Raw genomic sequence first — 27945 nt, 5'->3', positions numbered from 1 at the left:
GCCATGCATTTTAGGAAATAAATATCACCTGGAAGAGTCAAATGATATTTATTAATCAAGAGAAACAAATTAGAATTCAAGTGCCCAGCAAAATGTTCTTAGGCCTCTCTGGAGTAGTAAAAAGATACTTTTCTTTTGTCCATGATAAAGGTACTCTTTAAAAACATATCTTTGTAAGCGCCCAATAAAGTGTGAAGCCTTGACATATGGAAGTTAGGAAAGTAAAATTTAAACAAAAGGCTATTCTGGGATGAGAGACAAGATGGCAGAGAGGAAGGACTTGAGCTCACCTCCTCTCACAAAAACACCAAAATCCCAACTAACTAACTGCTGAACAACCATCGACAAAAAAGACTTGAACCTACCAAAAAAGATATTCTTCACCCAAAGACAAAGAAGAAGCCACAATGAGACGGTAGGAGGTGCGCTTTTGCAATATAATTTAATCCCACACCCACTGGGTGGGCGACCCACAGACTGCAAAAGTATATTGCAGAGGTTCTCCCACAGGAGTGAAAGTTCTGAGCCCCACATCGGGCTCCCCAGCCTGGGGGTCTGGCATCAGGAGCCACCAGAGCATTTGGCTTTGAAGGCCAGCAGGGCTTGAGTGCAGGAGCTCCACAGGACTGGGGGAAACAGAGACTCCATTCTTGGAGGGTGCACACAAGGTTTCACCTGCACTGGGACCCAGGGCAATACACTGATTTCATATGAACTTGAGCCAGACCTACCTGCTGGTCTTGGAGAGTCTCCTGCAGGGACAAGGCTATGGTCACTATGGGGGCAAGGACACTGATGGCAGACACCCCAGAGAACACTCATTGGCATGAGCTCTCCCAGAGGCTGCCATTTTGGCACCAAGACCTGGCACCATCCATCAGCAGACAGGGTGCCTAAAGTTGTACTGAGCTCACAGCCACCTCTAAACACACACCTTGACATGGTCCTGCCCACAACAGGGACAAGACCCAGCTCTACCCACCAGTGGACATGCACCAGTTCCTCCCACCAGGAAGCCTACACAAGTCCCTGGACCAACCTCACCCACCAGGAAGCAGACACTAGAACTACGAATTACAATCTTGTAGCCTGAGGAACGGAGACCACAAACACGAAATGTTAGACAAAATGAGATGGCAGAGAAATACGTTCCAGATGAAGGAGTAAGATAAAACCCAGAAGAACTAAGTGAAATGGAGATAGACAATCTACCCAAGAAAGAATTCAGAGTAATGATAGTAAAGATGATCCAAGATCTTGGAATAACAATGGAGGCATAGACTGAGAGGATACAAAAAAATGTTTAATAAAGAGCTGGAAGCTTTAAAGAACTAACAAACAGAGACGAACAGTACAATAACTGAAAGGAAAAATACACTAGAAGGAATCGCTAGCAGAATAAATGAGGCAGAAGAATAAGTGAGGTGGAAGACAGATTGGTGGAAATCACTGCTGTGGAACAGAATAAAGAAAGAAGAATGAAAAGAAATGAGGACAGTCCACGAGACTTCTGGGACAACATTAAATGCACCAACATTCACGTTATAGGGGTCCCAGAAGGAGAAGAGAGAGAGAAAGGGCCTGAGAAATTATTTGAAGAGATTATAGCCTAAATCTTCCCTAACGTAGGAAAGGAAACACTCAAGTCCAGGAAGTTCAGAGAGTCCCATACAGGATAATCCCAAGGAGGAATACGCTGAGACACATACTAATCAAAGTAACAAAAATTAATGACAAAGAAAAAATATTAAAAGCAACAAGGGAAAAGCAACAAATAACATATAAGGGAATCCCCACAAGGTTATCAGCTGATCTTTCAACAGAAACTCTGCAGGCCAGAAGGGAGTGGCATGATATATTTAGTGATGAAAGGGAAAAAAACTACAACCAAGAATACTCTACCCAGCAAGGCTCTCATTCAGATTTGACGGAAAAATCAAAAGCTTTACAGACACGCAAAAGCTAAGAGAATTCTGCACCACCAAACCAGCTTTACAACAAATGCTAAAGGAACTTCTCTAGGCAGAAAAGAAAAGGCAACAACTAGAAACAGGAAAATTACGAATGGGAAAGCTTGCTGGTAAAGGCAAAAACACAGTAAAGGTAGGAAATCATCCACACACAAATAAGATGTCAAAATGAGCAATCATGAGAAGGAGAGGAGAGTACAAATGCAGGATATTGGAAATGCATTTGTTTTAAGTTGCTGGTCTCTTAATTTCAATCTTGTCTATATATAGACAGCTATATCAAAACCTCATAGTAACTGAAAACCAAAAATCTGCAATGGATAAACACACACAAAAGAAAAAGCAATCCAAATACAACTCTAAAGATAGTCATCAAATCACAAGAGAAGGGAACCAAAAAATGAAGGGAAGAATAAAGACCTACAAAAACAAATCCAAAACAACTGACAAGATGGCAATAAGAACATAATATTGATAACTACCTTAAAATGTAAATGGATTAAATGCTCCAACCAAAAGACATAGACTGGCTGACTGGATACAAAAATAAGACCCATATATATGCTGTCTATCAGAGACCCACTTCAGATTTAGGGACACATACAGACTGAAAGTTAGAGGATGGAAAAAGGTATTCCATGCAAATGGAAATCAAAAGAAAGTTGGAGTAGCAATACTCATATCAGACAAAATAGACTTTAAAATAAAGACCATTACAAGAGGAAAAGAAAGACACTACATAATGATCAAGGGATTAATCCAAGAAGAAGATATAACAATTGTAAATATATATGCACCCAACATAGGAGCACCTCAATATATAAGGCAAATGCTAACAGCCATAAAAGGAGAAATTGACAGTAACACAGTAATAGTGGGGGACTTTAACACCCCACTTACATCAATGGACAGATCATCCAGAGAAAAATCAATAAGGAAACACAGGCCTTAAATAACACATTAGATCAGATGGACTTAATTGATATTTATAGAGTATTCTATCCAAAAGCAGCAGACTACACATTCTTCTCAAGTGCACATGGAACATTCTTCAGGACATATCACATACTGGGTCACAAAGCAAGCCTCAGTAAATTTAAGAAAATTGAAATCATATCAAGCATCTTTTCTGACCACAATGCTATGAGATTAGAAATCAATTACAAGGAAAAAAAAACTGTAAGAAACACAAAAATGTGGAGGTTAAACAATATGTTACTAACCAACCAAGGGATCGCTGAAGAAATCAAAGAGGAAATAATAAAACTCCTAGAGACCACTGAAAGCAAAAACTCGATGATCCAAAACCTGTGGGATGCAGCAAAAGCAGTACTAAGAGGAAAGTTTATAGTGATACAGTCTTAACTGAGGAAACAAGAAAAATCTCAGATAAACAACCTAACCTTACACCTACAGCAATTAGAGAAGGAAGAACAAACAAAACCCAAAGTTAGTAGAATGAAAGAAATAATAAAGATCAGAGCAGAAATAAATGAAATAGAGATGCAGAAAACAATAGAAAAGATTGATGAAAGTAGAAGCTGACTGTGAAAAGATAAACAAAATTGATAAACCTTTTGCCAAACTCATCAAGGAAAAAAAGGGAGAGGGCTCAAATCAATAAAATTAGAAATAAAGAAGTTACAATTGACAACACAGAAATACATAGGATCATAAGAGGCTATTACAAGCAACTATATGCCAATAAAATGGACAACCTAGAAGAAATGGACAAATTCTTAGAAAGGTACAAACTTCCAAGACTGAACCAGGAGGAAATAGAAAATATGAACAGACCAATCACAAGTAATGAAATTAAAACTGTGATTAAAATCTTCCAGCAAACAAAAGTTCAGGCCCAGATGGCTTTACAGGTGACTTCTATCAAACATTTAGAGAAGAGTTAACACCTATTCTTCTGAAACTATTCCAAAAAATTGCAGAGGAAGGAACGCTCCCAAACTTATTCTATGAGGCCACCATCACCCTGATACCAAAAACCAGACAAAGATACCACACACACACACACACACACACACACACACACACACAAATTACAGGTCAATATCAATGATGAACATAGAAAAATCCTCAACAAAATATTAGCAAACCAAATCCAACAATACATTAAAAGGATCATACACAACATGATCAAGTGGGATTTATTCCAGGGATGCAAGGATTTTTCAATATTTGCAAATCTATCATTGTGATACACCACATTAATAAACTGAAGAATAAAAACCAAATGATCGGGCTTCCCTGGTGGCGCAGTGGTTGAGAATCCACCTGCTGATGCAGGGGACACTGGTTCGTGCCACGGTCTGGGAGGATCCCACATGCCGTGGAGCGGCTGGGCCCGTGAGCCATGGCCACTGAGCCTGCATGTCCGGAGCCTGTGCTCCGCAACGGAAGAGGCCGCAGCAGTGAGAGGCCCGTGTACCACCAAAAAAAAAAAAAAAAAAAAAAAAACAGATCATCATCTCAATAGAAAAAGCTTTTGACAAAGTTCAACACCCATTTATGATAAACTCTCCAGAATGTGGGCATAGAGGGAATACACCTCAACATAATAAAGGTCATATATAACCAACCCACAGCTAATATCATACTCAATGGTGAAAAGCTGAAATCATTTCCTCTAAGGGCAGGAACAAGACAAGAATGTTCATTCTCACCACTTTTATTCAACAGAGTTTTGGAAGTCCTAGCCACGGCAACCAGAGGAAACAAAAATAAAAGGAATACAAATTGGAAAAGAAGAAGTAAAACTGTCACCGTTTGCAGATGACATGATACTATACATAGAAAATCCTAAAGATGCTAGCAGAAAACTACTAGAGCTAATCAATAAATTTGGTAAAGTTGCAGGTTACAAAATTAATACACAGAAATTTGTTGCATTTGTATACACTAACAACAAAAGATAGAAAGAGTAATACAGGAAACAATCCTATTTACCATCATATCAAAAAGAATAAAATACCTAGGAATAAACTTACCTAGGAGGCAAAAGACCTGTACTCCAAAAACTATAAGATGCTGATGAAAGAAATTGAAGATGACACAAACAGATGGAAAGATATACCATGTCCTTGGATTGGAAGAATGAATATTGTTAAAATGACTATACTATTGAATGCAATCTACAGATTCAATGCAATTCCTATTAAATTACCAATGGCATTTTTCATAGACCTAGACAAAAAGTCTTAAAATTTATATGGAGACACAAAAGACCCCAAATAGCCAAAGCAATCCTGACAAAGAAAAACGAAGCTGGAGGAATCAGGCTCCGTGACTTCAGACTATACTGCAAGGCTACAGTCATCAAAGCAGTATGGTACTGGCACAAAAAATCAATGGAACAGGATAGAAAGCCCAGAAATAAAACCACGCACCTATGGTCAATTAATCTATGACAAACGATGCAAGAATATACAACGGGGAAGAGACAGTCTCTTCAGTAAGTGGTGCTGGGAAAACTGGACAGCTACATGTAAAAGAATGACACTAGAACATTCTTTAACACCATACACAAAAATAAACTCAAAATGGATTAAAGACCTAAATATAAGACTGGATACTATAAAATTCTTAGAGGAAAACATAGGCAGAACACTCTTTGACATAAATCACAGCAAAATCTTTTTTTGATCCAGCTCCTAGAGTAATGGAAATAAAAACAAAAGTAAACAAATAGGACCTAATTAAACTTAAAAGCTTTTGCACAGCAAAGGAAACCACAAACAAAACGAGAAGACAACCCACAGAATGGGAGGAAATATTTGCAAATGAAGTGATCGACAGGGATTAATCTCCAAAATATACAAACAGCTCATGCAGCTCAATATCAAAATAACAACCCAATCAAAATATGGGCAGTAGGTCTAAATAGACATTTCTCCAAAGAAGACATACAGATGGCCAAAAAACACATGAAAAAATGCCCAATATCACTATAAGCATTAGAGAAATGCAAGTCAAAACTACAATGAGGTATGATCTCACACTGATCAGAATGGCCATCATCAAAAAGTCTACAAACAATACCCTTTTTTTTTAGATTCTACATGTAAGCAATATCATATGATATTTGTCTTTCTGTGTCTGACTTACTTCACTCAGTATGACAATCTCTAGGTCCATCCATGTTGCTGCAAGTGGCATTATTTTGTACTTTTTTATGGCTGAGTAATCTTCCATTGTATATATGGAACTTATTTACAAAACAGAAGTACATTCACAGATGTAGAAAACAAACTTATGTTACCAGGGGATAAGAGGGTGAAGGGATAAATTGGGAGATTGGGATTGACATATACATACTACTATATATAAAATAAATAACTAATAAGGACCTGCTGTATAGCACAGGGAACTCTACTCAATACTCTGTAATGGGCTATATGGGAAAAGAATCTAAAAAAAAAAAAAAAAAGAGTGGACTATGTATATGTATAACTGATTCACTTTGCTGTACACCTGAAACTAACACTACATTGTAAATCAACTATACTCCAATAAAATTTTTTTAAAAGTCTACAAACAATAAATGCTGGAGAGGGTATGGAGAAAAGGGAACCCTCCTACACTGTTGGTGGGAATGTAAACTGGTAGAGCCACCATGGAGAACAGTGTGGAGGTTCCTTAAAAAATGAAAAATAGAACTACCATATGATCCAGCAATCCCAATCCTGGGCATATATCCAGAAAAAAAATGTAATTTGAAAAGATACATGCACCCCTATGTTTATTGCAGCACTATTACTATTTACTATAGGCAAGACATGGAAGCAAAGTAAATGTCCATTGACAGAGGAATGGATAAAGAAGATGTGGTACATATATACAATGTGTATATACAATGGAATATTAGTCATAAAAAAGAATGAAATAATGCCATTTGCAGCAACATGGATGGACCTAGAGATCATATTAAGTGAAGTAAGTCAGAGAAAGACAAATATCATATGGTATCACTTATATGTGGAATCTTAAAATGATACAAATGAACTATTTACAAAACAAACAGACTTTGAAAACAAACTTATGGTTACCAAAGGGAAAAGGCAGGGGGAGGGATAAATTAGGAGTTTAGGATTAACAGATACACACTACTATATGTAAAATAAATAATCAACACGAACCTACTGTATAGCACAGGGAACTCGACTCAATACTCTGTAATAACTTATTTGGGAAAAGAACTTGAAAAAGAATGGATATGTGTATATTTATAAGTGAATCATTTTGCTGTACACTTGAAACTAACCCAACATTGTAAATCAATTATACACTAATATAAAATAAAAATTAAATTAAAAAAATTAAACAAAAGGCAAAAATAGGACAAGAGAAAGAAAATTACCTTCTATTGTATTTACTGAAGAGGATAATAGGAATATTTTGGTACCAATGAATCAAGTGATAAAAAACTGAGAATGACACACATTTTTATGGAATTAACTTTGAAAAAGCTTTCCAGGATCTATCCAAAATTTTACTAATATTATCCCCCTTGAAGAAGAAAGCCACTGTTTTTTTCAGTCTAATGCTCTCCCATCTGAGCTATTTCGACTATCCAAAAGATCACTGTTTCTAAGGTAGAGAATTCATATTATAGAAGCAAGAATGGTGCTCAGTCAGGTAGATGTTATTAATCTGCAGTGAGTCTCTTAAAAATCTAGGGGTTCTGAAAAATATACTTTAGAACACTTACGTAAAAATGGATAAAGAGCAAGCACAGTAACAAATACACCCGATGCCATTAACGAGTCCAAAAAAGAGAAAGCATCTGCCTGCATAAATCCTGTTTGTGTCCCATGTGAGACAGAAACAGGATTTATGCAGGCAGATGCTTCATTCTCTTTCCTATCTCTGTGGTTTTCAGATATGGGAAAAACCAATATCCGTCATGACCTTTGGTGAACTCGAACTTGACTTCTTTTTGTATAACAAGGAGATCTAGGTGGTCCCTCTTCTTATTCTGAAATTTAATTAAGCACAAGGGAACTTAGTACTTACCCTTGTCTTATCCCTCATACTTCAAGGATGCCCTAAAACATCTCATACAAAGGAAGATCAGATAATGCTGGATCTTGGAAAGACTTTTAAGGTTCTGATGGCTGTGGTTGGAATAATACAGGTGCTGCCCTATTCCACTCAGCAGGAGCTATTAGTTTATTTCCCTACTGAACTGTTAAACATTATTTCTTCTTATAGAGCAAAACAAAACTACAATGAGGTATCACTTCACACCAATCAGAATGACTATCATCAGGGAACCCTCCTACACTGTTGGTGCAAATGTAAATTGGTATAGCCATTATGGAGAACAATATGGAAGTTCCTCAAAAAAGTAAAAATAGGGACTTCCCTGGTGGCGCAGTGGATAAGACTCCACGCTCCCAGTGCAGGGGGCCCGGGTTCGATCCCTGGTCAGGGAACTGGATCACACATGCATGCCACAACTAAGAGTTTGCATGCCACAACTAAGGAGGCTGCCTGCCACAACTAAGACCCGGCGCAACCGAATAAATAAATATTTAAAAAAAGAAAAAGTAAAAATAGAGCTACCATATGACCCAGGAATTTCGCTCCTGGGCATACATCCTGAAAAGACAAAATCTCTAATTCAAAAAGATACATGCACCCCAGTGTCGATAGCCGCACTATAAGCAACCCAAGTGTCCATCAACAGATGAAATGGGTAAAGAAGATGTGGTGTATATATGCAATGGCATATTACTCAGCCATAAAAAGGAATGAAATATTGCCATTTGCAACAACATGGATGGACCTAGAGAATACCACACTAAGTGAAGTCAGACAAAGACAAATATTATATGCTATCACTTACACGTGGAATCTAAAATATATACAAATGAATTCACTTACAAAACAAAACCAGACTCACAGACATACAAACTTATGGTCACCAAAGGGGAAAGTGGGGGCAGGGCGAGGGATAAGTTAGGTAAACAATAAAGATTTACTGTATAGCACAGGGAACTATATTCAATATCTTGTAATAACCTATAATGGAAAAAAAAATCTGAAAAAAAAATAACTGAATCGCTTTGCTGTATACCTGAAACTAACACAAGACTGTAAATCAGCTCTTCTTCAATAAAAAATAAAGTCAGCTGCTACCTAGGGAATATGAAAAAAAACAAACAAAATACCCCAACATTATTATTTGTTTAGAACAGAAAAGGAAAATTTCCAGCTGCTGCATTTCTGAACCTCTTATAAAATGTTCTTTGAAGTCCTCTTCTCTATTATGAGATGCCTAACATATTAAGCCTGTAAATGTCAGACAGACTAATAACGATCACTGGTGATAGTAACTCTCACTTGTATGCTTAAGGGACACAACTAGTGTTAGGAGACCTGGGGTCTACTTACTTATGTTAAACTGTGCTATTTTTGTGTGCTTGTCAAAGATCCACTACTTCTGTGTAATTACTACTCTGTGCCTCCCCTTCCTTCTATGGACTATAACGTAGACACAGTAGTTCCAGGCTACCTTTGTTCCCAGTGGAAAGAAGGTAGAAGTCCAAGGAATTGTACATTAAAAACAAATTTATTCATTCGTAATTGAGATTTTTTATGAGTCTCTAAGTATTAACTACAATAAATATAAATCCTGTACAATATTCAAACATATTGTAATAAAAGTTATTTGCCTTAAAGTCATGAGCATTTTATCCTTTTAAATTCTTTAGATTTAGTTTTAACTCTATCACCACTTTTATGTAAAACTTTATTGTCTAAAGAACGATTTCAGTGTGGGAAGAGTGGTAGGGGACAAAACACAGACCATATTAGAATGGGCTAACGTAGAAGCTACAAATCTGGAATTGAACATAGCTTTGTGTTTTTCCTGTCTGAGTCGGGGTGGTGGTCTCAGGCTTGATCTGAGACACACTAGGTGTTTCCATTTAATATGGGGAGGTGGGGGCAAAGGACATGTCATGAGATCTTCAAAATGAAATTAATTTAGATACGCATAAGAATTTTTCTCAGAACAGATATGCAGGATGATAGATGGAGCAAAGAAGATGAGGATCTTCAGGTAATGGCCCTGAGCCTCTCAGGAGTAGCATTCCAATGCCATATCAAGATTACTGTCCCCAAGCAGGCCACCAACCCAGAGAGGGTAGTTTTCCTTGGGTGAGAGGAAGCTGGTGGGGTTCCAGAAAGAGCTCCCCAAGACCTCTCATGGTTCTTTTGATATCGCAGCTGAGATGCTACAGTCACGCAACTCTGGCAGTTATGAATTATTTTTCCTCTGGGGAAAACCACTTAATAACCCATTTAATTTGTCATGAGCCAGTTACACCAAGAGGATGGCACATACAGGCCTGTCAAAAGCTACAGAGTGACCTAGAAATACAAACAAAAGATAGGGACTGTGGATGCAATGTTGGCCAACCAATCTTTCTTGGCCAAAGGTCCTGTTAGCATTATGGAAAGAATTTTGGCCAAGTGTAAGCAGTGGGACTTCTGACTCATGAACGTTTCGGCCGTGTCCCGTATCTTAGCTTCCTCTGGCTCATGTTCTTTGCAAGTCTCTCTAACCTTTGGTTCAGCTATTTTCCATCAAGAGCCAGCCTGCAGGCAGGACCTGGTGATCACATACCTAAGTGTTCCTCCTGAACTATGCCTTCTGCCCATGTGCTATTAAGCGTAGCCCTGTGTGCAGCTCTGGAGAAGTTCATGAGCATTTAGGAGCCACAGGGCATGCATGGCCACCGAGATGGGGAGCCTACTCTGTGTGTGGCTTGTTACAGATGGCTGTGCCCCTCTTTTCTGAGAGTTAGGTGGAGCTCTGCTGAGTCAGAGTTTCAAAAACAATGACAAGCTCAACTGAGCAAGGACCTAGACTCAGAGCAGATGTTTCCAAGTTCTAACAAAACAAAATCTCAGCAGGTTTTAATATAATTCAAACAGTAGTCACTCAAAGATTTTGGCACACAAAGCAGGTTGGTGGCTCTCTTCCCCTTACTTATTCTAGTAGACCGTAGCCCTGGAATTCACTGAAATGAGCTCATTGTCCTCTGCTGAAACAGAAAGCCCTTCTCGCTATTAAGAGTCTAGTGAAGGGGGAATGTTAGTGTTTAACAGGCACAGAGTTTTCCGTTGGGGAAGATAGAAGTGCTGGAGATGGATGGTGGTGATGGTTGCACAACACTGCAAACGTCCTTAATGCTGCAGCCTTGTACACTTAGAAATGGCAAAGCTTATGTATGTTTTGCCACAATAAAAAACTACTTCAGTGAAAACTGCAGGCATGCAGGTTTTGGGGGGGAAATAGAGTTTCAGTATTGAACATTGAAGAACTGTGCTTTTTTCTCACAAGACCTTTTCTTTCTGGTACACATAGGGAGTCCAGAATCTTAAAGAATTGAAAAGAAGAATTGGGGACCTAAAAATAAGAAAAGTTCTAAGTAATCCAAATGCATAAAGCTTTCTTGATTAAATAGTAGTGACAAAGTTTTCTAAGAGTGAAAAACAGGGAAGGAATTTAACTTCTCAAACGAACAAAAAACCATCCAAGCACACATGTTCACTACATTAGATGAACTGATTTTTGGATCTGTTTTGATTCAGCAATTTACTTTGGGAAGACTGCTATCAAGTAAGCTCCAGGATATTTGAAAGAGAATAAGTCATATTTTAGAAATGGAAAAGGGGACTCAGACCATGAAAATATCGGATCTGAAATTACATGAAGAACTGGTGTCACACTAGCCTCATTATTTTTGAGCTGTGTCAAGTTTGGGATTTAATTTTTTTTCAGCTCTTACCCCATTGTCAACACTTCAATCCCACGTTTGAAGTGTGAAGGAATGCATTGTTTGATATCCAACCTATAAACTATTGTGGTGAATGAGGCTTCTCCAGGGAAAGCAATGATCAAGCCAGTGGCACAGGGGACTAGAGTACAGCTCCTTTGGGCTCAAGAGGGAACAGAATTGCGTCCAATTACAAGGTCTACATGGGGGCAGGAGGGAGTGGCATGTTCGGGCCTAGATTAGTTAAGACAGGTGATGCACTAACAGCCTCAGGACCAACAACACTCCAACAAGACAGAGGATTATAGCACAAGTACCTCTGAGTGATGCACTAGCAGTGCTCATCCACGAATCCTAACTTGTCCACCACCTTAAGACGTTGGTGTCCATCGGGCGTGGAAGCTGGGAGGACAGACGGCACAGGGCTACTTACGTCTTTGAAGGAAAATGACCACTATGAATGGGTTGGGTGGCTCTTCAATATGTTATTCCTTCAAAAAGTAGAAGGGACTATTTTATTTGCAAGTCCCTCAAACACAACTGGGTAAAACTCAGAACACAGACAAGCAGTCCTGGCAGGGAAAGGCACTTCTAGAAGCAAAGACTGAAGTAGCTCCTTTGCAATTTGAGGCTTAAAGGCCAGAAGCATAGAGGCACCTTTTCTGATTTTAAAAAAAAGTACTTGTTGAGGGTGGGGAGGTGGAAATTTTAAAGGTGCTCAGGGGTGGTATGTAAGGGGAGTCAACTTTCATGCATTTACTGTATTCATGTATCTGTAGTCAATTCTTCATCAAAAACACAAGGGGGATTCATAAGGATACTTATTATACAGAATAAAGTATAGGGGTCAAAGGGATATGATATCTCTCAGTTTGAATAATTCTCTAACTTTAATAATGTATGAATTTATTTTAAAGGAAACGTCAAAAACCCAAGAGAAAAAATACATGCTCACGTTCTCAGACCAACACCAGTTCCAGAAAAAGTGATCTGACTCAGAGACTCTATGACTCTATATGAAGAAAGAATCACTATGAGAAATGTAGCTGGCAAGACAATCTTTTCTTTTATTCATACATGAAGACACAAAATTAAAATATCCTCATAGAATTTTGAAATTCCTAAAAACATCTGTAGGCTTTTAGGCATTGTCTGTAGCTCCAAGTCTGAAAAACACTTCTCTGGCCTAAGACGTTGCAGCTAGTGGTCCTAATTCAAATACTAAAAATAGTTGCCTGGGGGCCTGGTTCATTAAATTCATATTATAAATTTCTTTTTTTGATAAAGTAGCAATTCCATTTCAATGTTTTAAATGCCTGGCCCATGATAGGTGCTTAATATAAACTTATTAAAGGACCCACAACCATATGGTCAACTAATCTTTGACAAAGGAGGCAAGAATATACAATGGGAAGGGGTGTGGGGAAGTTGGACAGCCACATGTAAATCAATGAAGTTAGAACACACCCTCTCACCATACACAAAAATAAACTCAAAATGGCTTAAAGACATAAATATAAGACATGACACCATAAAACTTAGGCAAAACATTCTCTGACATAAATCTTACCAATATTTTCTTACGTCAGTCTCCCAAGGCAATAGAAATAAAAGCAAAAATAAACAAATGGGACCTAATCAAACTTACAAGCTTTTGCACAGCAAAGGAAACCATAAACAGAACAAAAAGACAACCTACAGACTGGGAGAAAATATTTGCAAACGATGTGACCAACAAGGGCTTAATCTCCAAAATATACAAAGAGCCCGTACAACTCAACAACAAAAAAACAACCCAATTGAAAAATGGGCAGAAGATGTATATAGACATTTCTCCAAAGAAGACATACAGATGACCAACAGGCACATGAAAATATGCTCAACACCGCTAATTATTAGAGAAATGCAAATTGAAACTGCAATGAGGTACCACCTCATACCAGTCAGAATGGCCATAATTAAAAAGTCTATAAATAACAAATGCTGGAGAGTATGTGGACAAAAGGGAACCCTCCTACACTGTTGGTGGGAATGTAAATTGGTATAGCCATTATGGAGAACAGTATGGAAGTTCCTTAAAAAACTAAAAATAGAGCTACCATATGATCCAGCAATCCCACTCTTGGGCATATATTCAGACAAAACTATAATTCAAAAAGATACATGCATGCCTATGTTCATAGCAGCACTATTCACAATAGCCAAGACATGGTAACAACCTAAATGTCCATCAACAGATGAACAGATAAAGAAGATGTGGTACATATATACAATGGAATACTACTCAGCCATAAAAAGAACAAAATATTGCCGTTTCCAGCAACATGGATGGAACTAGAGATTATCATACTAAGTGAAGAAAGTCAGAAAGAGAAAGACAAATACCATATGATATCACTTATATGTAGAATCTAAAATATAACACAACTGAACTTATCTACGAAACAGAAACAGACTCACAGACATAGAGAACAGACTTGTGGTTACCAAGGGGAAGGGGTGGGCGGGGGAAGGATGGAGTGCGAGTTTAGGGTTAGCAGATGCAAACTATTATATATAGAATGGATAAAAAATGAAGTCCTATTGTATAGCACAGGGAACTATATTTAAAATCCTGTGATAAACCATAATGGAAAAGAATATATAAAAAAAGAATGTTTAGGTATGTGTAACTAAATCACTTTGCTGTATAGCAGAAATTAACACAACATTTTAAATCAACTACTTATTTTTCAATGAAAAATAAATTTAAAAAATTTATTAAAGGAATAAATGAATGAATCCATACTAATGCATTTCACATTTCACAAGACTGTTTTCATAGGCTCTGTGTGTGAGCGGTGAAGTTTTTTCCCCCGCTGCTCTTCCTTTGTCTTTGACCTGGGAAGACAGTGGTCAAGCCAACAGTTCAAACCAACTGTCAGCACTCTGTAGGCATCAGGTTACAGCCTGCGGCCGAGAGTGGCTATAGGTGGCGGATGCACACATGGGAGACACGTCATATCCATTGTGAACAGACACAGACACAAACTAGGGGCACCTTTCAGAAAGACTTGATAGCTAATACTGCAGTGACTTATAGTGAAATTACAACCTCTAACCCCCTTTTTAGGAGCAACAGGAGACGGAACACAATCTATAAATAAAAATTTTGAATGAAATAAGCCAATTCTTAATTCCAGATAAAACATTAAGAAACCCAGAGGATGGACAGGCGTCCCCTAAGGATATGTACCAGTTTGTGAGATGCTGGCCAGCACTGCTCATGGATGAACTCAGAGCTTATTATCACTGGTGGATCCCTTTCTCTGGCAATAGAGAGATCTTCCTGGGGAACCGTGTCTGTGTCAAACACTTGCTACTTAATTTTTCACTGTTTCTGCTAACTTGTGCCACACTTATATTGACTATTAAAGAGTTAAAGGAAAAAACTTAGGAATCTACATATATAGATATTGGATTAATTTCTAGCCCCAGTATTTTGGATTAATTTCTAGAAGATGAACTACATTTCCCTAAGGCCTATTTCTTTGATGATTAAAATTAAACAACACCAGAAACTAACCCTTACTATTTCGTTAATGAGAACATGAGGATACCCAAACAGAAAGCTGAATTTCCTAGTCTGCGTCCAAACTCCAGAGCTGAAATTACACTTCGATGTGGGACTGGGAAATAGCCGTGTGGCTAACTTTTCCCAATATTCTAATATTAGCTCAGCTGTTAATGGCCTCAGAGAAGGGGCTGGGTAGATATTATAAGCCTCTGCAAGTGTGTTTTCAGTAAGGCTTGGATACGTGCATGTTCTATGTAAACTATTCTGCTCTTCATATTCAATGTACAATTATTTAAAAGGAGGGAAGGAGGGGAGAGAAAAAAAACAGTGGAAGTTAGTCAAGAACGCAAATTCATTCATTGTAACTTTCCTGCAACCAGTAAAACAGGACCTTCAAATTATTTCTTTGTTCGTTTTTCCATAAATATTGTGGGTGTGTAGCTACAAAGGGGTGGGGGTTTGGGGGAGGAAATGTAAGGAGAGAAGACACTCACCTAGTTCGGGTGCTTTGCTTAGCACAAATGCATAAGCCCAGAATTTGCTGACAGGTCCATTGTAAAAACCCTGGTCACAAACTGAATGCTTCAGGCCTTTGGTCATCAAAATGTACACCATATAAGCACCAGTTCGAAGAGCACCGAATATACTTCATAATGAAAAGAGAAAAGAAACAACATTCAGGAAAATAATTTCACATCTGACATTAACCATTCTTAGAAGACTGCCATTGGCAGGAAATAGGTAGAGAGGCATCACAGTCATTTGCATTTACCCAGAAGCATTAAAAATGTTTTGTAAACAAAAGTAGGAAAACTCCTCAGTGCTTTCTTCTGAAGGCCATGCCACTTATTCTGCACCAGTGTTCCAAAAAGAGGTCGTGGAAAAGGGGAATGGATGCAGGGCAGGATCTCAAGAACTCTGATAACCTTTGTGTTTCAGCTTGAGAACTATCCCTTGGGATGAGATGGGGTTGGCTGAAAACTCCTGGAATTATCTCAGTTCTGTCCTTTGTCCAATCATTCTCCAAATCGCCTGGCTCTGTTCCCTGAATCTCTCTCTCTAATCCGTCTTTCTCACAGAAGCCAGAGGAAGAAGGCTTAGCTCTGCTCTCAGAACCCCCCCTCCACCCACCAAAGTCCACCCAGGTTCACTCCCCTGAGCTCCCATAACCATTCACTGACACTGCTCCAACACTGTCCTTCAATGCCCTGTATTGTATTTGCCTCTACATAGGCATAGGTGCTCAAAGATTGTTGAAAAAGTGAGATTGTTGAAAAGAAAACTGACATATGGACTTGTTATCAAGGAACGGCTAAGGAAACAGGAGAGCTCTGGAGTGTGTTGAGCTCAATGATGGAACACGAAGTATGAAAGGACTTGGCAACTGGAACAGGCAACGTCCGTCACGTAGTGAACCCTGTACGCATGTGTCCCAGAGTTCACAAGCCACACGCATGACCGAAAGGAGAGCTGGCTGACCATGGGGGGAGATGTGTTTACCCATCCTATTTCTGGCAGCATTCCCTTTTTAGGTTCTAAAAGTCAGTTAGCATAGAAAACAAATTTATGGTTACCAAAGGGGAAAAGGGGGTGGGGGAGGGATAAATTAGGAGTTTGGGATTAGCAGATAGATACACACTGCTGTATATAAAATAAACACCAAGCTCCTACTGTATAGCACAGGGAACTATATTCAGTATCTTATAATAAACGATATTGGAAAAGACTATGAAAAAGAATAATATCTGTGTGTGTGTAACTGAATCACTTTGCTGTACCCCAGAAACTAACATAACATTGTAACTCAACTATGCTCCAATTAAAAAAGGAAAAATAAATTAAAAACAGTCAGGAGATAAACTAGTGAACAGCTACTGAAATGAGCAGCAGCCTCACCCAATAAGGAAACAGGAGTTTTATTTCTTTTCAGAGGCAATATCGTTTATTTAAAATGCCTTAAGTGCCACTCCCGACTAAGTCATCCCACTAGGCTACCCCGTCCACAAACGTGCATCCACCAGTGCGAACTAAAGGTCAACTCTGCACAGAACCAAGGTAATGAAGTTGAATTCCTGGCAACTGCCTATTAAGTGGGGATTTGGTGAGTAGCTTCTCTAATGACGCACGGCCTACATTAAACAGAGTTACTCTTTCCAACATATAAAACAATCCTGCATAGGATTATTGGTATGATTTTACATTTGTAGACCCTGTTTAATCCTTCAGTGTCTCCCCGCTGCACGTAGAATGTAACCCCCAGCTCCTTCGTGGGAACTGCAAGGCTCTGAATGGCCTCTCCTTCCCTCCTTTGCACCTTCCTTCCTGCCCTTCTCTTCCCACTCACTGTGAGCCAGTCATTCCAGCACTTTCTGATCCTTTCAGTTTTCTGCCTTTTCCTCTCCTTGGGGAGCTTTTTGCCCCCATGTTCCCTTGAAGGCTGTTCCTTCTCACTTTCGTATCTCAGAGAAATGTCCCCTCCTGCTGGAATGACCTAAGCCTTTATGGATTTGGGAATGGGGAGGTGGATTTCATTGGTAACGTCAGGTAATGGGGATTTTGCCATCTTACCTGAATTGATTTTTCATGGTTTGTCTTTACCTCACCAGATGATGGCTGAATTTTCATATGAAAAGTTGCTACCATCACCAAATTAAGATTATTAGCTAACTGGGGACTGACTTGCTGCTGTGGAAGGTATTATAGAAGTATGGATACGGCATGTCCACTTAGCATACAGAGCAGACACTGTTGGCTGCCTATTCAAGGGCCAAGTCCCTTTCTCCTTCTCCGTGTTAAAAGAACCCTGATTTGGTCCAGGTTCTCCCAACTCATGATTCCCCTAAGGAACGTGACCTTATCTTCAACTTAGGAGTAGAGCCTAATTACCTAAGCAAGTTTTAGTAATCCCACTTCCCTTACCAGTGATTTGTTAAGATGGGCACTGACCCAATTCTAGCCAATGTGATGTGAGGAGAGGGCTGCTGGGGGCCTTTTAGGGAAAGGTTTCCTTACTCATTACCACGTATTGCTTGGAAGTGCAGCAGCCACCTCGCAACCAGGAGGGAGCTGCCTTGAGGACAAAGCTAAGTCAGAGAGGATGGCAAAGTATTCCTTCAAGATGTGATCGAGCTGCTGAGTTGACTCCTCTTTCAGTGACCCCATCACAAGAGTTGTTTTGGGGATAAAACTTCCTCACAGTATAAGCTATTTGGAGTTTTGCTTTTTATTATTTACACCCCAAAGCGTCCCAGCAGACACAGCACACCAGAGACTTCAGGAGACTTTTGAACACTAGTTAACATTTGGTAGCTATCAAATCTTGGCCAACCCAATATATCTAGTCATAGACACGGCTGGTGAACTACTTACTGTATCAGTTATCTGCCTTTCATAGACCAGTGGGAGATATGGCAGTGACTTTTGTACAAGCCAAAAGCAAAGAAACACACAAAGGACACACTTTCACTATGTATCGGTCTCTGCTCCTTAGCCCCAGACCTATGACTTTTCTGAACCATCAGTACATTGTAGGGATCCTGTCTCTTCCCACTGAGTCAAGCCCACCACACCCAGGAAGCTGAGCCCGTCCTCTACTATATTTTGCTGCTAGACTGTGTGCTTCACACATGATCAGAGTAGATCCAAGGAAAGTAACTTTGGAATAATTACCACCTTTTTATCTTCCTGAGTCTCAAAACTCATTGTAGTTTAACTATACCTAATTTCTTCAGTACCGGCACAGTTATTAATCCTTTCATTTGTTAAATATTTACTGGCAATGTTCTAGATGCTGGGGTGACAAGAATCGATACACTGACCCTGGCTGCTGCGGTTGCTGCTGGAAGACTTCCGAGGAGGTGGTATTGGACTTAGGCATAAATACGTCTCCCAACTTTGAGGGTTAGGGCACGAGGAGGTCATTTCAGAGCACTGCAGAATTGAAAGTTTAGGTATCATGGTGACCCACAACATTGCTGGCAACAAGAGCATAGCACATATTATTGTCCCATATCTGGACATAAGCCTCACTCCCTAAGCTCTGAACAATAAGGCTGACTCAAAACAGAGGACAGTGCATTTTTCAGGGAAACCCTCAGTGCCAGCCATTGGGCCTATGTGTCTGAGGGCAAAGGCGCTTTGTTGTGATGTGACAATGCTACTGCTGGGGAGCCGTCGGGGAGCTGCTTGGCCAGTGGGATGATTGTTATTTGTGGGAAGCCAGTAGCTCTGCCTCTGGCACATCTCAGCCACTGTACGCTTTGGAACCATACAGCTTTTTGTTATAACTGGGCACAGGGTCCTTAGACTGTGATACTTAAAGGGAGCAAACATTTTTTCCTCCCTAAGTTACATCATCTTGATGTGATGCAAGAGACAAGTATGCAGCTATGTCCTGCTCTGCCCCGTCCTTACCCATACTTCTGGCGGATGTTACTAATCGATCCGGACACTCTCTGGCCATGCCTGGACATTGCATCAACATTCCCAACCACTATAAGCCACTACCAATAGATTAGGGCTGCCAATGTCAATCACAGTGCTCTCATTTGCTAGTTTAATGACTGGAAAAATTACTTAACCTAAGTCTTTATTCATCTGAAATAATAATCATACCTAACTTGTAAATTAGTTCGATGAATTTTGTAGAACCATATATGTAAGGTATTTAGTTAGCATAGAGCCTCTAATATATAGGTGCTGAATAAAACAGTTTTTATTGTACAATTATGATTTTATTACTATTTATGGTTGTTATTATTGCTGCTTTACTCGGTCTGTCCTTCAATGTTGAAAATCACTTTTAACTCTCATCTCACTTTATCGGGTAAGAGCAGTTAAGTCTAATTATCCCTAATCGAAAGTCAAGGAAACTGATATACGGAGAATTTGATTTGCACTAATGATTATTCCTGTTATTAAGTGGTTTATTGTTAAGTGTTTATTAAGTGTTTTATGTCATGAGCCAACTTTTCACAAAATAAGTGATAGCAAGTTCGCAGTAGAATGTGAAATGAGCATTTCCTATAGAACATGTTGAGGGAGAGACTGTTGATATAGAAAAGCATCTGGTTCATACGAAATTTATCTTTCAATCAGACGATAAAGGTTATTCTAAATATCTAGGGCCTCAAAGAGGCCGAGAGTCTGGGCCATTGTGTTTAATGAGGGCAGATGACTACTTATTGCATCACACCCCTTTTCTAGCTGTTAAGGTCACAAGAGCATCTTCTTCTTTTTTTTTTTTTTAAAGAAATACATCATTTTTCCTACCAAAATCTAGTTTTGATTATAACAGTTAATGGAAGAGCTCAGCGGACGGTGCAGTGGATGTTTCCGCCCCCTTCAGCTATGTTAGGCAAAATGCAGCAAGGAGATCTGGAGATCACAGCCTGATTAACTGAGGCGCTTCTCCTCTATCAGATGTTCTGGATTTCTGGTCCAGAAGAAGCCTGTTTCGTCATCATTAATCATTTGCCACGGATGTACTCAAGGAAGTGCCAAGAATGCCCATCGGACCGTTACTGTGATACTCTGGGGGTGGGGATGGGAACCTTCTATTCCGTACCATACGCATTTCTGCACTGTTTGACTATTTTAAACAAGCAGATATTAGACTGACAAGTTAAAAAATATATTTTTTAAATAGGTGCCTGGTTACAATTTATACACTGAATAAATCATCACAATGGTACTAGCTTGCAACTTTTTAGTACGAGGTTGAGATACAACACTAATCCCTGATCAACCCATGGATGACACGCTGGCGCTGGGACTGGCGAAGAAAGACGGACTTATTTATTGAATAAACACCTATGTCATCAACATCCGCCACGTGTCAGATATTATAGTGCTCACTGGGTCAGCAAGAGTCTCTACAGCTCATTGTAGGAGACAGTAAACATGTAAATAAACAAATATATGTGTATTGTATAAACAAATTTCAAACTCTGACAGAACAATTCATGGTGTAAGTACTGGGGTCCTTTCTAAAAAAGCTTGAGAGATATGGCTAATCTTCTTTCAAAACCATACTCTGACCATGAGGTCTGACTATGTATTTACTTGAGAAAAAGTTGAATAACTCTGTATTCTAGCCTTCCAATTTTAGTGCCATCTGGAAGTCAAAGTGGAATACCTCAGTAATGACTATAAGAATTCCAGAATTCTGCCCTGTGAAGAAAGAGCCTTGGGTATAAATCATCAATAATACTTTCAATTATTTCTGCATGAACGCTAATAGTTGATAAAACCACTTTAGCATTGCTCCCTTCTTGGCCCTCAACTTAAATGTAAGGTATTTTGGACTCAAAACAACGTTTCTCAAGGACTTTTTATTATGAAGTACCAACCACACTGATCCCCTTCCCCCCCTCCCCACTCCCTGCTAACTCAATAACCAAAGGTGCAATTACTTCCAGGACTGAGTAAGAAAAATGTTTCATTACACTTGTATCCTATAATCAGAAAAAGAAAAAAGAAACCACTTGTGAAATTTTGTCAGTTGTCAAAACATGGGAACGGCTGATCTAACAGTAGCAACTCTTTATAAACATGGGAGAGGCCATTGATTTTCCTGATAACAAACTTTAACTGCCATTAGACTCTTTTAGACTCTGACAACTGTCCTAGACTCTGACAGTTTCCAGAATAGGAAGAATACTCAATGATCCCAGGATAGGTTAAAGCAACTTAACAACAACCAAAAAATTACCATGCTTGTGACAGGGAATGATGGCATCTCCATATCAGTATCATGTCTTTAACGACAACCCACCTTTCCACACTGATGACAGGTATCCCTAATAGAGAATGTCTATTTTAGTTTGGTCTAGTCTGGTCTTTGCTAAAAACATATTTTTCAATAATAATATAACAAGCCATCAAAGTGTGAAGTTTTTTTTTGTCCAATAAATCAGCAGTTAAATGGAGATATACATGGTAATTTTTAAAAATTTACTTTCTCTACTCTTTCTCCAGTAACAATTCAGAGTGTACATTTTCACTTTTTACAGAGTGATCATTTCTAGGTGTGACTCATCTATCTTGACTGGCATATTTAATTGCATACCTCCATCAGCAAGTTTGAAGTTCCTTGTGGATCAAGAAACATGAGGCTAAAATTGCATTATGTACACACACACACACACACACACACACACCAAAATTAAAAATACATACATCTTTTGAAATCTTGCCATTTGGGACAACATGGATGGACCTTGAGGGTATTAAGTTAAATGAAATAAGCCAGACTGAGAAAGACAAATACCATATGGTTTCACTCATATGTAGAATATAAGAAACTAATAAACTAACAACAAAGATAAATGAATAAACCAAACCAAACAAAAATATGTAGATGTAGAAGAGAGAGTAGTGGTTACCAGAGGGGGTGGGTGAATTGGGTAAAGGCATCAACTCTAGGGTGATAGATATTAAAATTTTGGTGGTGAGCACACTGTAGGGTATATGGAAATAAAAATATAATATTGTACACATGAAACATATAGTGTTATGAACCAATGTTACCTCAATTTTAAAAAATTAATAAAAAAAAGCAAAAAAGATGGTTAGGACATAATGTAAATGTCCTAATATAATTGACATGAGAATTATTAAATACATTACAATGAACACAATACAGCAATAAAATATACCAGGTACAGTTGCCTTGGGTGCTGACATAGAAGAGCTCGAGGGTAAATGATGATTAAGTGAAACATATAAGGAGAACATTCTATAGTATGATCCAATTTGTGTACATTTTTAAAAGATTATGCATACACAAACTGTTAGTTATAAAAATATTTATAAAGGAAAACCATTCAAGCTGTTAACAATCATTCCTATTAGAATTTTGTTTCACAATATCCATGCATTGCTTTTTTTCAGGAGCTATTAGAAACCCAATTTTAAATTCTCATTTCTAATATTTATAATCTGATATCAAATAATCCTTGGGTTTTTTGTTAATAAAAATATGATACCTTAAAAGCAGTATGGAGATTCCTTAAAAAATTAAAAACGTAGAACCTACCCTATGGTCTAGCAATTCCACTCGTGGGTATATATCCAGAAAAAAACGAAGACTCTAATTTGAAAAGACACATGAACACCAGTGTTCATAGTGGTGCTATTTACAACAGCCAAGACATGGAAGCAACCTAAGTGTCCATCAACAGATGACTGGCTTAAGAAGATGTGGTACACACACATACACACACACACACACACACACACACTGGTGTATTACTTAGCCATAAAAAAGAATGCAATATTGCCATTTGCAGCAACATGAATGGACCTAGAGAATATTATGCTTAGTGAAACAAGTCAGAGAAAGACAAACGGTATATAATATCATTTCTATGTGGAATCTAATAAATAATACAAACGACTCTGTATACAAAACAGAAACATGTCCATAGACATAGAAAACAAACTTATGGTTACCAAAGGGAAGTGGGAGGTGGGGAGTGATAAATTAGGAGTATAGGTTTAACAGATACAAGCTACTATACACTAAAATAGACAAACGACAGGGTTTACTGTATAGCTTAGGGAATTATATCCAATATCTTGTAATAACCTATAATGGAATATAATCTGCAAACAAACAAAAACAACCCAAAACTGAATCACTATGCTGTAGACCTGAAACTAACACAATGTTGTATATCAACTATATCTCAGCAAAAAAAAAAAAAAAAAAAGATACATTAAAGGTCTGAATGTTACTTAGACAATAACTCCTTTGCTTCTCAGAGATCAGATATATTAGATGGAGCTTTTAGTCTACAGGGGAATCAGACAGCCAACAACAACCATGAAAAGGAACAGAAATAAATAATTGAAACTGAGATACACGGCAAATCCTGAGTAGAAAAGCTGAACCTAGTTTAGAACGGGAATGGGAGGATACAGAAAGCCTCTGGAGAAATATCATTTAAACCCTGAAATATGGAATAGCTTCCACTGCATTTCTTGTAATGGTATCTACTGTTACATAGAATCACATGGGATGATATTCATGAACTCCTAGACTAGGTAAATGCTACATGTTGCGTGTGGAGTCTATCAGAGCTAAAGACTTCATGAAAGAAGCTATCTTAGTCGATACTTTGGTTCCCTGACAGAGAGAGGGCGGGCATGTACTCTATGACTGTTCTCCACACCCACCACGAATCCCCTTGATAAGTCAGAAAACTTCAGTCTGAACCAGATGTTCTTAGTAAAAGTTTGGTAGGATGGTTTTGTATTGATGCACTTTCTGATGTATCTGTCTATTACCTTAACTTGTAAACCTAAGTGTTGGGGAAAAAAAAAAAGAAGAAGAAGGCTTAAGGATCTGAATTGTTGCTTAGAGAATAGTGCAGGGTACAGTCCTTGCATCGGGAGTGTGCAACTTGGATATAACACACTTATTCCAGGTATCTGACAAGGCAAAAAAAAATATTGGGTCAAGTTTGAAAAACTAACTTGATATAGACCAGCCTGGCAGAGTGGAGAGTAAGGAAGAGTGGCAAGATTAAAAATAATAACAAGAATAAAGACAACTGGGGCTATAATGGATCTCAATTAGAATTCCCCCAAAGAAATATGATACCTGGCTCTAGAATTATAACAGTTTAGTTTTAATTTAGAATTTTGATTGACTGCACACTGTTTCATAAAATAGGCAGGATTTTCTTTTATGTTACTTGAGCCACTGTTATTATGTTTTAATCTGAGATACAGGAATTTCACTTCCTTGGCAAGACTAGTAGCCTCCACCCCATCAGCACTAGAGTGGAAGGTGGCCACTGCTACTTTGCCCCGACTCTCAGACCGCATGATGCCGGCTTCATTTCTGGCTGACAAGTACTTAACTAGTTGGTGGCATGGTATTTCACATTTAAAGAACTTTACTGAGCTCCTACGTTATGAAATTTGATTTTCACAACAACTTTATGGGGCACCACTCTCCTGGTTATATAGACAAAGAGAGAAATAGGCATGCGGAAGGCAGGGGACTGGCCCTAGGTTACACAGTTACTAAGTAAAAGAATCTTCTGACTACAGCTCCAGTGCTTTGCCCTTTACCCAGCACTGACCCTGAACTCCCCAGTAGGCTTTCATTTAGGATAGTGGTTCTCAACCTGAGTGGACATGACAATCACCAAGATGCATGCTAAAACAATTCTAATGCCTAGAACCCATCTCATACCAATTCACTCAGCATCTTAGATGTGGAAGTACCTATGAGTCCTGGCTCTGGGTTAGGGACACCCTGGAGACTTCATCCTCCAGGCTGCCTTCCACTCCCCACTCCATGAACCTCTGGATGAAGCTGCCCAGGTAACTGATGAAGAAATTTGCTTATCTCTGTATCACTGCTGTCCTAGATGAGAACCCTTCTCTCTGAATTCAACCATTGATGGAATGCCATCTAATTCATTCTTGGGAAAGTGGAGACTTGCCCGTGACTAAGGCTTATTTGTTTTCACCTACATATGGAAAGCACAGTGTGCTGGTTTCTGGACTTGTACAAATGGGAACAAAGAGATAAAGTCTTACCATTAGTGACCCCTATTAAGTATGGCAGAAAATTAAAGTAAGAGACTTGTATGAACGAAAAAGAACCTGAAAGTAAATGTGGGCATAATAGAGATTAATGTTGAAGCCAAAAACTCACCAGAACCACAAAAGTGGTTAAACATCTTGTTTCTATAGAAAACTTTGTTCCTTTGAGAAAAACTCTTAATCTCTTTTGGAATATTCCCAAATTACTAGGACAGTGATAACACCAGTGCCAAGACTAACAGCATTGATCCATTAACTCCATTGCACAGTCTTAACTAGGTTTCACAACTGCAAGAGGAAACTTTTTTTTTCTTTTCCTGAGGGATGATGAATGAAAATGTCATTGGGAGAATACTTGAGTTGATGATATATAACATTATCTGTATAAACAGTCTCTTCCCCAACCCAACCCAGCGCAAAATCTGAAACAATAAAGAAGGAAAGAAGGGAGGGAAGGAGGAGAAAAAGTCGCCGTGACCCTCAGTTTTCCACATCCTTAAAACTGGGGACTAGGAATGTCCTTTAGGATTTGAGCCCTAAACTTCTGTCAGATCATATTATAACTATAAAAGAAAGGGAGGGAACATAAGTCATAATTTTCTCACTCTTCATGTGCCCTATTCCTTTCTTTGGGCTGTTCATCTAAAAATCCATTAGATAAATTTTTAATCTTTTAAAGCAGCTCATTGACTTATTTTTTTCGGAGATTTTCATCATCATTCACCGTAATTAAATGACTATAATCACAAGACATACCAAAGAAAGTAAATTTAAACAATATTCATTTCATAAATATTTATTAAGTATAAATGCCTACCAGGTGATAGGCCCTGTGCCATACCTTACCCCTATTGAAAAGAGTTTGAGATCAAACACCACCACTGAAAAGAGGTAGTAGGAAAGGAAAAGATATTCCTTTCTAAAACATATCTTGTGTTAATATATTTTTTTAAGATAGGGATATACAGATCTCCAGGGAAATTTCTGGGAGATTTGCCAAAGGATCACATGGCCTGAAACATACGGTGAGCTCTTTGGCAACTTTATAACGCGATAACGGGAGACCCAGCCTCCCCATCTCTGGGTCTTTTGCATCAGAAATGCAGTAGTTCTCACACAGATCAATTCACCACCACCGTCATGAAACTAGAGGGATGGACAGATAGACAGATAGATATTGATTGGAGCCCTTCAATGAGAGCTACTGACTTATTAGAGAGAGCCTAAGTCTTAGCAGCTAAATGGTGATCTCAGAACATTAAGCCTGCAGGTTAAAAAGTGGAAATTGTGAAAATTCATTGTAGTGCTATTCCTAGGAATCACTGGGAATTTATCTTCCAGGTGAAACTCAACCTCTTCAACTGTAAGGTGTTTACAGATAGAGACCAGATGGGTCACTCTTCAAAAGTGACACACCGGCAGTGGTTGGCAGTGACTAATACCGCAGAGCTCACCGACTCCTCCGAAAGAGACCCCAGCCACAAACCCTAAACAGCACTTACAATCTCTGAACTCATGACCAATTCTGAATCCCTTTCTTAAAAATGTCAATATGCTGGCATGGCTACTCTGACCTTTTTGAATACCAAACAGTCTGCTGTGGGATCCTCTCACTTCCATTTCACGAACTTCCCATGGCTCCATGGAAGTCCGAGAGTTTTCCCTCTCCTGCACCTCAAAGCCCAAAGTATAGCCTCCCACGGTCCTGTACAATGAGGCCACAGGAACTCGTGGTCCCAATTTCATCACGAAATAATTTTGAAAACAGAAATTGTAGCATAGACAAGCACACTGAGATACATTTGGGTATACCAGGTCTAATGGAAGAAGAAAAATCCACTCTGCTCCTTAACTCTTCTATAGGCCCTTGGCTTGCTTACTGTCTGTTTCCATTTTTCCTATTAATCCAGATTTTTGAGTAGAGACAAATCTGTTGTCTACTAGCAGCAAAACATGGAGCTGACCAAAATGACTACTTTAAATTATTATGCCTAGGAAAAGTTGTATATGAAAAATTTCATCTGTCTTCACCCAATTAAACAAGACATGCACA

General features: G+C 38.7%; 1 protein-coding gene across 3 annotated transcripts in view; it reads right to left on the bottom strand.

Moving 5' to 3' along the window:
* Positions 1–27945, bottom strand: part of ELOVL6 (ELOVL fatty acid elongase 6) — a 165612-nt gene that overhangs the window by 3737 nt on the left and 133930 nt on the right. For all 3 annotated transcript variants that reach the window (XM_079920795.1, XM_079920796.1, XM_079920797.1), the window contains one exon: positions 15824–15975. In XM_079920795.1, the coding sequence (XP_079776921.1) occupies positions 15824–15975 (152 nt within the window). The remainder of the gene's footprint in view (positions 1–15823; positions 15976–27945) is intronic.

The sequence above is a fragment of the Stenella coeruleoalba genome (genome assembly GCF_951394435.1).
Source record: "Stenella coeruleoalba genome assembly, chromosome: 4".
Taxonomy (NCBI): domain Eukaryota; kingdom Metazoa; phylum Chordata; class Mammalia; order Artiodactyla; family Delphinidae; genus Stenella; species Stenella coeruleoalba.
Note: the sequence above shows the minus strand (reverse complement) of the source record. Positions and strands in the feature narration are given on the sequence as shown.